Raw genomic sequence first — 13465 nt, 5'->3', positions numbered from 1 at the left:
CACCGAGGGAAGAAAGCGTAAACGCCAACACCTCAACCCGCCAGCCAAAACGCGGTAACCTCGATCGGCCGCTCCAAACGCGGTAGCCGGCCCCGGCTAATCGCCGTTGGCCCATTTGAAATCGGGCAGGCAAATGGGGAAACCCTAGCGAGGTTTAGGTTTAAATTGGCCACGATTTCTTCCCTCGGCGGCTCAGATTCTTCTCTTGGAGGTCTCAGGGCCTCAATTTTCTTCTGCCGCCTGCTTCTCATCTTCCTCCGGCGCAGTGGCCGGCATGCCGCGCCCAAACGCCCCGCACAGCGCCTCCGCCGCCCAGCCCAGCGCCACCGTCGCCGGCCCCGCCCCCGTGTACAATGCGCAGATCAACGCCGCCGGCCCCGCACCCAGGCACCCTATTCTTCCGTTCGATGGTCGCTTCCGACCTTTCGCCGTTCCGCCGCCGGCGCCGTACCCGGCGTCCTTCTACCAAATGAGACGGCCCCCGGTATTCCCGCCCGCCGCTTTCCACGGTCCTCACGCATACCTGCCTCGGCCACCGCCGCCGGGTGGATTCATTCCATTCCCAGGCCCCCCATTCAACCCCTACGGTAAGTACGTTTGTTTAGTTACTGCAATGAAAATTGTTGATCTTTTTCTTTTTTTTGAAACAGCGCATGACTTGAATTAGATCGAAGAACAGGTAATTGTTGATCTTTTTTCTGTGGAAAAGAAAATCCCTTGCGGGTTTTGCAACCGGTCTCTCTCATCATGTTAAGATTGCTCTTGTCAACTTTTGGAATTATTATGTTGGATTAGATAAGTCAGAGGGGACCACAGATTCAGATTCGGTGTTAGATTTTAAAATAAAATTGGCTGCAATTTATTATTATTATTACCCCGTTTACCTATGGCTGACTGCTTCTCTGTGACAGTATTTGGTTGTGCCGGGACACACTTCCCTACACGAAAGCAGAGCCTCGTGTTTGTTTCAGAAGATCTAATGATTGTACACGACCTTTGGTGTGTTTTCACGACCTTGTTTTTTTTTTGTTTGAGATACCCTTGTTGTTGTTTGGTAATGCTTATTTTACATTTAATCAAATGCAGTGCACATCCTTTGAGTGGTCTAATTATTACATACTGTCGGCTTACTTTGCTTACTGAATTAGCATGCATAATATTGTGTATATATGAATATAAAATGATGCATGTTATTTAAATAATATTGTGTATATGTACATCATCCTACCGCGGATACCTGCAAACTTCAAAGTAACATTCCTTAGGTCCGTGCTATATCATTTCCATTTTTATGTTCAAGTCACCCCAGCCATTTTAATAAGCCATTGATAGCTAAACAGATCTTGAAGCGATCGTATGGTATGCATTGGTTATGGTAGCACGATGCCACGATCTCACTGAGTTTTGCAAATAAGCACTACAAACCTATTGAGTTCGGTTAGCTAATAATTTGTATATCTACCTAGATTTGCCTCTAGGCTGCAGAAATCTGCCAACTTGAAAGTTATTATATATTTTGTTTTGCGTAAATGTCATTCTGACTATTTGTATTGATAGCAAGATATGCATATAAGTATTTTTTATACTTGGTAATTTACTATAAATTTCCACTTATGTACAATATCTCTAAATTTTGCAATTAAACCTACCAATGCACCCTTCTGCTCAAAGGGAAGGTGAGAGTAATGACCAGCTTAACTCGTCCTCTTGATTGGAGAAGTACAGATTTTTCTCAGGCTATTCTGCCTGAAATTACTTGCATGTCTCAGCTGAATGATCTTATTATTTTCTCTTGTTTCTTGAACCTATTCATACTTTCCTAACTATAGGTTGTTTTTGTTTTTGTTTGGTCGCTAGCTTGATTTGTTTGTAAGGATAGCATTAGTTGCATTACGGGTTTGAATTACTGAAGGCTTACTAATATGGCAGAAGGAATTTTCTGTTTTTCTTTGTCTACAGTACACCCTAGGTATATCACGCAGTATCCTGTCTACCAACAGCCTCTAGGCTTCCCTCCAAGACCCATATATCCTCCCATTGGTGTTTTCTCACATCAACGGCCAGCAGTAATTGATGGAACATCTGGCCCTGTAGCCGTGTCCAGACCACCTACCGTTTTCGCACCTGTTGCTCCAGCTGATGAACCACAGTTTATAGTATTTGTTGGCAAGATTGCGCCAACAGTGGACCGTGATTTTGTTCTTTCTCTTCTTCAGGTATTGTTGTTTTGCCTCTTATTAACTTATAGTACTTCCTTTGTTCATAAGATGATCTCTTAGGATGGTATCACTAGAATAAGGTTGTGGGTTCAACTGACCTTGGAAGACCGTTTAGGTTATGTCAAAGCATGCTATAGGATATTTATCATGGATAAAAGTAGTTAATTTGAGCGTATAGAAGGAAAGTTTGGGAGGCATTAGATGCCATATTCTTTGGATCAGTTGAGTAGAAAGTAATATGTATTTCCATCTTTTTTGCTACAGGTCTGTGGGGTTGTAAAAAGTTGGAATCCAGTCAGAAACCCGGATGGAACTCGTACTGCGTTTGGCTTTTGTGAATTTGATTCTGCGGAAGGCGGTCTTCGTGCAAGGCAGTTGCTCAACAAACTGACCATTGATGGTCAAGAACTGGTGGTATGTACTCGGATGCATCTGCCTGCTATTTATGCTTGCAACATTTACTGATAAATATATAGATTAGGATATATGATTTCCTGGAATGAAGTTAACCCTTGTTCGAGTTATTATTATCATGATGGGGGTATAATAATGATTTGTTAGTGCATCATATATCTCAATTTGTAGATATGCATGGTGACTTGGGGGCAGGGGAGCCATGGTAACTTGGGGAAAATAGGCCCACAGCTATGTGGGGGCAGGGGAGCCCTGGTGACTTGGGGAATTCGGGTGGAGTAGTGGGGAGCGGCTTGATGCTCCTCTCTAGAGGCAGAAGGTCTGGAAGATGGGCCCATGTGGCAGTGAATGCAGAGATGATTCTGACATGTGGGGCCCTAGGGGTATTTTTGTTATTTGATACCGCACTTATAACTGTTAAATGGACGGAGAGCCGAGTGGTATTTCTATAAGTGCACCTAACATAAGGGTGGTGATCTGCGTGAAAATTAAGGACTTAAGCTGAATTGGCTTCAAAACTTGTGGAGTTGATGCAAGGTTTCATTTAGTTAAGTAATTTATAGTGATCACAGTAATGATTTCTTGAAATTTTCAAGTGTTGGGACTTGGGAACCATATATGTATCTTGTGCATGTTACTAAAGTAGGATTGTTGCCAGAAGCCCAGAACTAGTAGTGATGTCTCTATTCTTCTGTAGTGTTTGTTAAAACAATTGTTGTGTAGTAGATCATATAATACTTGAAGTCGGTGATATATGAAACCATCTTAGTGCTGCTGAATGATTGAGTTCAGCGAGCTGTCTTTAAAAGGAAGTCTTAACCTTGTAAAATTGCTTACCATTAATGTTATAATACTTGAAAGCAACTCTGAACTTGTAGGTTCGTATTACAAAGTTTTAACATTTGTACCTTTTTTTTTGGTTTATGAAGATTTGGTTACCTTTTTTTTTTTTGCCAAATCATACATCAGTGAAGCCAAAGTATTTGAAGAAGTGAGTTTTTCCCCGTTTTGCTTTGTTTGCAGGAGCATTTTAAATTTCCTTTTGAAGCTTTGATTTGCAATGGTTTTTCTTTCCTTGGGTTCTCAGTCCAGTGAAATGCTTATTTTGTTCTCATATATGCTTGTTTTATTTTGCTAAAATAGCTTAATGTCAACGAAGCCACGAAATTAGGGGAGAATACCACAGAACAGAATGCCAGAGAAGCAGAAACTGAAACAATGGATGGAATGGTATGTTTAGCTGACAATGGAAATGACTCGTCAAGAGCTATTCCAGATTTAACGGAAATGGGAGCTGTTGTTGGTGGGCAGATGAGCAGTCAAGGGAAAACAAAAAGATGTCGGTATGACACAGAAGAATATTCTGACGCTGACAAGGATGCTATGCAAAAGATCCGTTTTATGATTGAAGACAGAATGAAGAGTAAATTGCAAGTTAGGGAAGATGGGGAAGTGTCTGAAGATGGAGAGTCTTCTCTGCAAATTAGGGAAGATGGGGAAGTGTCTGAAGATGGAGAGTCTTTGCTGCAAATTAGGGAAGATGGGGAACTGTCTGAAGATGGAATGTCTTCTCTGCAAATTGATGCAGTCTCATCAATGCATATCCCTATGGACTGGGAACCTACAGTTGATCACAAGAGGAAACGTCAGCATATGGAAAGTGAGTGTATTTTTTTTGCTTTCTAATTACAATATGTTCTCCATATTCTAGTTATATCTTGAACCTGAATTTGTTTTTGCTTCATTGGACAGGTGATGAGTTTCATAAGAGCAGTGATGAAGAAACGGGCATTGTATCTGTACCAGGTCTAGTCTCGGATAAGCAGGACAGCGTTGCCCCAGGAGAGAAGGTGGGTTTACAATTGCAAGCTCCATCCAAGTCAGGGAACGAGGAAACTTTGGATGCAAAACAGCTGCTTGCTGCTGTGCCTAAGACGAAGGAAGAACTGTTTGCTTATGATGTTGATTGGGCAATTTATGATAAGGTGAAAAATATTTATCCAATCTTATTAAATTTTAGATTTCAGTGCTTGAAAAAGATGTTTGATTTATGTAAACGCAAAAAGAGATCCAGTCAATTTATTGCCTTCAGGCGATGCTTTTACGATATTAGCTCCCATCACATTCTTATGACATCAAATACTATTTTCTGCAGCATGGATTGCATGAGAAGATGAGGCCTTGGATTTCAGAGAAGACCACTGAAATTTTTGGCGAGGAAATACCAGAGTTCGTGGAGTATGTTGTCGCATCCACCAAGGAGCATGTTGAGGCACCGGGAATGTTGGAGGCCCTTGCATCTCTTATGGACCATTCTGCAGAAGAGTTCCTCCTCTGGTTGTGGACGAAGCTGATATTTGAGATTAAGAAAGCCGAAACCGGATCATGAAAAGACTGAGGCCATGTCAGGTCAGCTGCTAACTGAGCTACTGACGTTCTGTATGTGCTTCCACAGTCGTTGCTCAGGGTGGTGGATGATTTTGAAGATATTGGCGACGCTCAGCCATTCTTTCTTGTGGCTACGTCTGAGCTGCAGTTGAGTGTCAAAGTGGGCACTGCGTTCTCCTGGTTATCATGAATTCATGGTAATGATACTACAGTGGAAGAAGTCTTGGAATTTATTCAAGTGTTGACCAAGATACAGCATCGATAAGTATATCACACCTAGTGGTCACGTTAGGAATGCAGGCTGTTTGTCGGAAGATTCTTATGTTGTATATGCTTCATAGTCTGCTTGATATGTTTGAATCTTTGCTTGTTCCCAGAAATTGACGGCCCGACCAGCGTTGTTGCAAGTAGTAGGACACACAAACAAATCTGTAATGTTACTAGTATAAAAATATTGAGAAGTAACACTAAATAAAAACAAAAGGAACCGTTTTCTTATTTACTCTGATTTAGGTAATCCAATTGAACTCAACACCGTGGGGGCATGTTAGTATGATAATGAGATGAGAAATGACCAACTTGATTGTGGTGAAGGCCAGAACCAAGGTTAGAGATGCATCCTTTGCATTTGGAGCTTTTATGTAATTTTTGCTCCACGCCAATAGCTCGTGCCTATATCCGCCTCTGCCGTGGTTCTTGGAGTTGGAGTACAGGCAATGCTCGAGGATGCAAGGATTTCTCTCCCTCTTTATTTTTATTTTAATCAGCAGATATGCTACGTGTTACTAAATTTTGTGGCGTGCCTCGCATTTATGTCTTGCTAGTAACGAGTATCGTTCTATATAAAAACTAGCTAAAACAAAAATATATCCTGCTAGCAGTGGAGTATCATTGTATATACTGTAAATGGTAAGAAAACAAAATATCACATGAAAAATCACTGCTCTCACCTCTCAGAATTCTCATACCAACCCTCATACCAAGGACTTTACGGCAATGAAAATCTTTTAAATCAACATCGGCAAGAAATGCGCAGTGTAGAAGCTAGCATACTGATCTAGCCCATCCTCTACTCAAATCTACCAATAGTTCAAATGTCTTAGCTACAAGCTCTAGAGTTTGCACTACCCACCAGGCCACCACCATCGGAGGAATGGAGACGCCCGCGAAGAGGTTGGAGAAAATGAGGAAGACCGCTTGCAGCCGCTGCTCATTGCTGAAGCTCCTCGCTGAACTAAAAGCTCGAATGGAAGAAAATGGTGGCACACCATTTGAGTGAGCCAATCAGCGATATATAGCCGTAGCCAATTCAAGTGTTCCTCTGTGTAGGCCTGTGAGGGCACAAACATGCTTAAAGAACTTTAGAGAATAGACCAGTTAACCAAATATCCGTTTTCTTAAAAAGTGACTAGCAACCAAACAAGATTTAAGAGCATCTCTAACGGTCACCCGAAACAGCGCGCTATCGTGCTTTAACCAAATTTTAGCGAGCTCCTGCGCTCCTCTAGTGGGCGCGCCAAACCGATGTGGGAAAGGAATCCTCCCGCGCGCTATCCTAAGCGCCAAAGTTGCCGTGGCGCTTGGAGCGCGCGCTACAAACGCGGCGCGTGCGCAGAAAACCGCCAGGAACTTTCAGACGCTTGTCCATTCGCTCTCCACCTCGCTCCGCCTCCATGCCGACGTGATGCCTCCCCGCCCCCGCTCGAGCTCCGGCTACCGCGGCGTCCACGCGCGTCCGAATGGCAACTTCTACGCCGAGATCCGGAGCGGCGGCATCGGGCTCGAGACATTCGAGACCGGGCATGAGGTGACACGCGCGTACGACGCGGTCGCCTGGCGCTTCGGCCGTTCCCGCCACTCGATGAACTTTAACGACGTTTGGACGCGACAGCAGGCGGAAGCCCTCGCGCCGCCGCCACCGGCCGTCACGCGCGAGGCGAGGCAGCGCCAGCGCGAGCTCGAGCAGTGCCTTGTCATCGCGGAGCGCGACGAGCGCATACGCCTCGAGTGGGCGCTGCGCTTCTTGGAGGACGTGGCCGCGATGGAAGCCTTCTACGCCGAGAAGGAAGAGGCAAAGGCGGCGCAGAAAGCAACGAAGAAGGCGGACCGGGAGGAGAGGAGGGCGAAGCAGGCAACAAGGAAGGAGAAGGAGGAGAATGCCACGAGGAGGAAGGAGGAGAAGAAGAATGGCGCCGGCCCATCGATGATCACCGTCGACTCTTCCTCTCCTCCTTCGAGTGGACGTCGACTCCGGTGTCCTCGACAACACCGAGCTCCTCCGACTGGGATTCCGAGTAGTTAGTCTAGTTTTTAAATAAATTTGGTTGTAGCAAATGTGGGTTCAACTTTGCAATATATTTATATTTATTTTTATATTGTGTTTGATCTATTACGTGAACATGTTGCTTTTGGTGTGGCATTTTAGCGCATCTGGAAAAAGATGACTTCAACACTGTATTTTGGCGCGGCGGTTTACAGCACCCAATAAAGCTAGCTGTATCCAAATCAAACGCCACTACAAACAACTTTTACATAGACGGAGATGCTCTAGTAATGGCTAGCCTATGTAAAAAACAAGGCTACCACAGCAGCCTAGCTGCAATGCCTGCAGCATAGCATAGCATGTGCACTGCAGTGTGTTCTCCGCCAATCGCTGGACGGCCAAACGTAGCAAGCGCGTCGCTTTCTTTTCCCCGCTTTCCTCCTGCACTGGGGTTTTGCCATGTCGCGCCCACTCGCCGCCGGCCAGCCCAGCCCCACCGTCGCCGCCCAACCCAACGTCATCGCCGCCGCCCCCGTGCGCTACGCGCAACCGAGCGCTGACGCCACCGCACCCAGGCTCTACCCCATCCCGATGCCGTTCGCTAGCCCCTTCCCAGCTCTCGGCACTCCGCCGCCGGCACCGTACGCGGCAGCCTTCTACCCCATGGCGCCGCCCTCAGCATTCCCGCCCTTCATGCGACCGGGCACCTTCCACGGACCTCCCGTCGACCTGCATCCTCCTCCACCTCCACCGCCGCCGCCGCCGGGTGTGCTTGGTCCATACCCAGGCACCTTCCCCCGACCTCGCGTGGACCTGCATCCTCCTCCACCACCACCGCCGCCGCCGCCGGGTGTGCCTGGTCCGTACCCAGGCACCCCCTCCCTCCCGACCGGTAAGCCAATCGCTGCACTGCGAATCGTCAGTACATCAGCTTTTTCTCAAAATTGAACATTGCCTGCTACTTTTGCGACGGGGATTTACGCCGTCCTTCGGAATTGCGGTGGATCAGATCGATTTACCGTTCCCCCGCAGAAAAAAGAGAGCAATTTACCATTGACTGACTGCTTCTCTTAACAGCAATAATGGCTGTTCCGTGAATGATACACTGCCCTGCAAGAAAGTCGAGCTGGCCTCATGTGTTGTTTCGGGAGATCTCATGATTTTGCACTGCCTTTGGTGTCTGTTCCACGACCTTGATGTGTTTGGTAAATGCTTTTTTTAAAGGATGTGTTTGGTAAATGCTTATTGGCTGTCTCGTGACATTAAAAAAATGCAGTGCACACCTTTTGAGTTCATGCAGCGGTCTAAACCGACTGCACGTGGCTTAGTATTTTGCTTCTGGAACTGGTGTAAATGATTTTTTCAATGTGTACATCATCCCGCCATGGATAGTTGCAAACTTCAAAGTTAGCATTCTGAAATGCGTGCTAGCTATATCATTTCCTTTTCTATGTTCAGGTCGTCGCACCAGTTCTAGTAAAAACCTGTCGATAGAAACATATTTCGTAAGTATTCATACTCCCTAGTACTAGTGCACTGCATCGATTATGGTATGATGATCTGTGCGAGTTATGCAATTGGTTACTACAACCTTGCTCTTTTTTGGTTAGGTTGAAATTTGTATATCTACCTAGATCTGCCTCTATGTTTGCAGAAATCTGCAAACTTCAAAGTTTTCATATGCTTATTTCGCCTAGATGCATGCTAATTATCTGTATTGATAGCAAGATATCTGCATGAGTTTTTAGTCTTGGTTAATATATTACAATCTGCACTTACTTACAGTCTCTCCAAGTTTTGCAAATAAACCTCTCGACGCACTGTTCTGATCAAAGGGATGCTGAGAGTAATGACCAGCTTTGCTTTACTCATCTGCTTTATCTGGGCAGTATAATGATTTTTTCTCAGGTTACTCTGCTCTGTACTTGTAGATAAGTAGTTTTTTGTTTTCTTTGGCCACTAGGTTGAACTATGTGCAAGGATATATTATGCATCATGTGCTTGGATTACTGAAGACTTACTAATATGGCAGAAGGAAATTTGTGTTTTTTGTCTGCAGCAGGTCCTAGGTATACCACGCAGTACCCTGTATGTCCAGGGCCTCCTGGCTTCTCTCAAAGACCCATATATCCTCCTCCTGGCGTTTTCTCACATCAAAGACCAGCGCTGATTCGCGCAATTGCTGACCCTGTGACCATGACCAGGCCACCTGTTCCACCTGTTGCTCCAGTCGATACACCACAATTTAAAATATACGTTGGCAAAATTGCGGCAACAGTGGACAATGATTTTGTTCTTTCTCTTCTTCAGGTATTGTTACTTTTGCTTCTAAGTTGTTGTTCAAACTGATCTCTTCTTAGACCAATTGTGTTCTGGCAAAGCATATGAAGGGATATTTATTATGGATACAAGTTGGTTAGTTGGGGCATATAAAAGGAAAGCTTGTGTGGCATGAGATCACATGATAGTAATGCGTATGTGCCTCTTTTCTGCCACAGGTCTGTGGAGTGGTAAAAAGTTGGGAGCCAGTCATAAATCCCATAGATGGAACTCGCACTGGATTTGGCTTTTGTGAGTTTGAATCTGCTGAAGGCAGTCTTCGTGCAATGCGGCTGCTCAACAAACTGAGTGTTGATGGTCAAGAACTGGTGGTATGTCCTGGCTGCACGTCTTTTGAACTTGCATCTTTTGTAATTGTAGTAAACTAGGATATATCTCTTTTATGTCCTGGAAAGGAGGTAACTCTAGTTAGAGATGTTAGTTTCAGAATTGGGTAGATATGATTTGTTAGTACATGAGTACATGACATATCTCACTTTGTAGGATACTAGTACTATTTAATTTTGAAAAGTATCGTGGTAAAAATAGTAGACATGCAATAACTGAATTGGGGATGATAGGCCTGCAGCCTTGGCGACATGAGGGATTTGGCAAGAGTGGTGGAGAAATGGCTTGGCGCGCCTCTCTATAGGGAGAAGGGCTGACAGGTTATGCCCATGAGGCAGTGAGTGGAGATAAGATTCTGTCATGTGGGACCTTGGGGTATTTTCGTTATTTTAGGTGTCTTGGAGGGTGCACCTTTCTAGAGGCAGAAGAAGGGCTGGCAGGTGGGCCCATGTGGCAGTGAGTGGAGAGGATTCCGCCATGTGGGTCCTAGGCTCCTAGCGATACTTCTGTTATTTTACATGGCTTCTTGGCCTTTTGTCTAGAGGCATAAGAAAGGATGACAAGGCTCATGCGGCAGAGTGGAGTACATGGCATAATTATTGTCGTAGTGAATTTTGGAACGGAGGGAGTAGTAGTTTTTTTCATAAAAGTTATAGTGCAAATCCTGTATAATACTTGTACTTCCTGATAATATTTGAGAAAGCATTTTGGTAATTCTGAGTGATTAATTCAGCGAGTTATCTATACAAGAAGTTAACCTTGCTTAGTTATCCATTTAGCAGCTTGAACTGGAAAGTTGGAACACTCCACTGTAAATTACTTGAATTTGATACTATTACGGTATTACCCTTTCAAAAGCAACTCGATGACCTTGTATGAAGGTAATAGCATCGGAGAACATGCATTTCAAGAAACCGAGTTTTTCCTTTTCAAATATGTTTTGTTTGCATGAGCGTTTTTTCATTCTTTGCCAAGCTTTCATGTGTGATGTTTTTCCCCTCAGGTTAAATGCTTACTTTTGCTTTGCTTCCAAGTTTGCACCAGAAAATTCTTTTTGTTCTTTGTCAAGCTTTCCTTTGTAATGTTTTTGTCAATCTAGTGAAATGCTTATTTGTTTTATTTTTGCTTGTTTTCTTTTGCTGAAACTAGCTTAATGTCAATCAAGCTACCAGAGATTACTTCCAGAAATATGGTGAGAGTACTCCAGAAGAGAAGGCCAAAGAAGCAGAAACTGAAACAAGGAATGGAGTTGTATCTTTAGCTGACAATGGAAATGACTTGTCAAGAGCTACTCCAGAAGTGAAGGCCAAAGAAGCAGAAACTGAAAAAAAGGATGGAGTTGCATCTTCAGCTGACAATCGAAATGACTTGTCAAGAGCTACTCCGGAAGTGAAGGCCAAAGAAGCAGAAACTGAAACAAGGGATGGAATTGTATCTTCAGCAGACAATGGAAATGACTTGTCAAGAGCTATTCTGGATGTAACGAGAAGGGGAGCGGTTGTTATGCAAAGGATACGCAGTTTGATTGAAGGGGAAACAAAAAGATGCCAGGCTGATAAGGATGTTATGGAAAGGATACACAGTTTGATTGAAGAGAGAATGAAGAGTAAACTTCTGGGGTCACCAACTCTGGCAGTTCAGGTGCCTGCATGTATTGTTGATGAGAATGGAGATGATGATACAGGGAGTGGTGCACTGGAGGAGAGGAAAATCAGGAGACAATGTGAACAAGAGGAACATTTAGGGGAAAGGAAAGCTGTGGGTTCGGAAGGTCAGAAAGATAGAGAAATGACTGCAGCTGGAATGTCATCTCCGCAAATTGGTGAGGCACCCTCCATGCATGTCCCTATGAATCGTGAATCTACAGTTGAACACGAGAGGGAATGTCAGCATAGGGAAAGTGAGTGTGTGTTTTTGCCTTTTATCATACAATACAATGTCTTCTCCATATTTTAGTTATGTTGAAATTTCTTTTATTGCTTCATTGGACAGGAGATGGGCTACGTAATCGCAATGGTGAAGAACAGGGCAGGCAAAGAAAAGCTGGTTCAGAAGGTCGGAAAGATAGAGAAGTGACTGCAGCTGGAAAGTCTTCTCTGCAAGCTACATCCAACTCAGGGGAGAAGCCAACTTTGGATGCAAAACAGTTGCTTGCTACTGTCCCTAAGACGAAGAAAGAACTATTTTCCCATGATGTCAATTGGGCAGTTTATGATGAGGTGAAACAGACTTATCCACCTTTTCCATTTCATTTCAGTACTTGAAAAATATGTTTTATTTATGTAGACGCAAAATGAGAAGCTTTGCTCAGTTTGAAGTTGCTGAAGTGTGGTTGCGATGTGCTTATTTGATAATCTGCTGCTGGAAAGTAACCACAAAATTAGGCAAAATCAGGTCAAACAAACACTAAAAAGCACGGGAGACAAACGGGATTATGATAATCCCCTCCACCGTGATGCCAAAATGAGAACATATTAATTTGTGCAGACCATGTTTTGAAATATTTACTCCCATCACTTTCGTCATACATCAGATACGCTCTTTTTTTCTCTGCAGTATGGATTACATAAGAGAATGAGGCCTTGGATTTCAAAGAAGGCCACTGCAGTTTTTGATGAGGAGTTGGCAGAGTTTGTGGACTATGTCGTCGCATGCATCAAAGAACATGTGAATGCACCCAGAATGCTGGAGCTCCTTGAATCTCTTCTGGATGATGACGCAGAAAAGTTTGTTGCCTTAACATGGAGGAAGCTGATATTCGAAATTAAGAAAGTTGAAGAAGGATTAGCGTGAAGACCAAGGCCATGTCAGGTTTGTTGTTGTCTTCTGAACTTCATGGAATTAAATCCATTTGGATTGTCTTCTCATGTTCTCCAGGTTTAAGGCATACTGTTTTAAACAGAAAATTAAAGGTCATACTGTTGACATCATTAAAGCACTACCGAGTCGATTTAATTTAGATTTGACCTGCTGTTCAAATACATAATTGAATTACTGACACTGTGTACATGCTGCTGCTTTTCATAGGGCTTTTTTTGTTGCTCGAGGTGGTGGATAATTTCAGAGAAGTGGGTGCTGCCCAACTGTTATTTTGGACCTCCGAGCTGTAGTTGATGGTCTATCTCTTCCAGTAGAGCAAACAATTCGTGCTGATCACCCTTGTATATATATATCAGCATCAGTTTGCAGTATCTGTCGCTAATGCCCTACTCCTTTTGATAACCTCTAGCGATTCTTGATTATCTAGATGCTAGCAGTATGAGGTACTTTGTTTTTTTGGGGCTTTGTTAAGCACATGCTGTCTGTGTGCTCTCTTGCTGCTTGAGGTGGTGGACAGTTTCAAAGAAGTAGATGCTGACCAACTGTTTTGGACCTATGAGCTGTAGTTGACGGCCTTGTCCAATGGAGCAGTCAATTTGGGCACCGTGTGCATTTGTGTCCTTTGCTATCTATCATGATACTAGTCCTAGGACTCTTCACATTCGTGTCCTTTGCTATCTATCATTTAAGTTAA

The 13465-nt window shown here is 43.9% G+C and overlaps 1 protein-coding gene and 1 pseudogene across 1 annotated transcript; both read left to right on the top strand.

Annotated features, from left to right (window-relative positions):
• Positions 1 to 274: 274 nt before the first annotated feature.
• LOC124656804 lies at positions 275 to 5211 on the top strand (annotated as a pseudogene).
• Positions 5212 to 8322: 3111 nt separating this feature from the next.
• Positions 8323 to 13373, top strand: LOC124651740 (RNA-binding protein 25-like). Its single transcript, XM_047190777.1, has 7 exons — positions 8323 to 8489; positions 9344 to 9594; positions 9783 to 9935; positions 11101 to 11851; positions 11944 to 12170; positions 12508 to 12762; positions 12979 to 13373. The coding sequence occupies exons 1-6, from the start codon at positions 8441 to 8443 to the stop codon at positions 12742 to 12744; spliced, it is 1668 nt and encodes a 555-aa protein (XP_047046733.1). The 5' UTR covers positions 8323 to 8440; the 3' UTR covers positions 12745 to 12762; positions 12979 to 13373.
• Positions 13374 to 13465: the final 92 nt, after the last annotated feature.

Source organism: Lolium rigidum, chromosome 5 (assembly GCF_022539505.1).
Source record: "Lolium rigidum isolate FL_2022 chromosome 5, APGP_CSIRO_Lrig_0.1, whole genome shotgun sequence".
NCBI lineage: Eukaryota > Viridiplantae > Streptophyta > Magnoliopsida > Poales > Poaceae > Lolium > Lolium rigidum.
Note: the sequence above shows the minus strand (reverse complement) of the source record. Positions and strands in the feature narration are given on the sequence as shown.

Bases quoted from the DNA above. Each gene is read 5' to 3' on its own strand.
- LOC124651740 (XM_047190777.1), top strand. From the start codon at position 8,441: ATGATTTTGCACTGCCTTTGGTGTCTGTTCCACGACCTTGATGTGTTT. The intron at 9,595-9,782 runs GTATTGTTACTT...TTTCTGCCACAG, and splicing joins TTGTTCTTTCTCTTCTTCAG to GTCTGTGGAGTGGTAAAAAG. The intron at 12,171-12,507 runs GTGAAACAGACT...TTTTCTCTGCAG, and splicing joins ATTGGGCAGTTTATGATGAG to TATGGATTACATAAGAGAAT.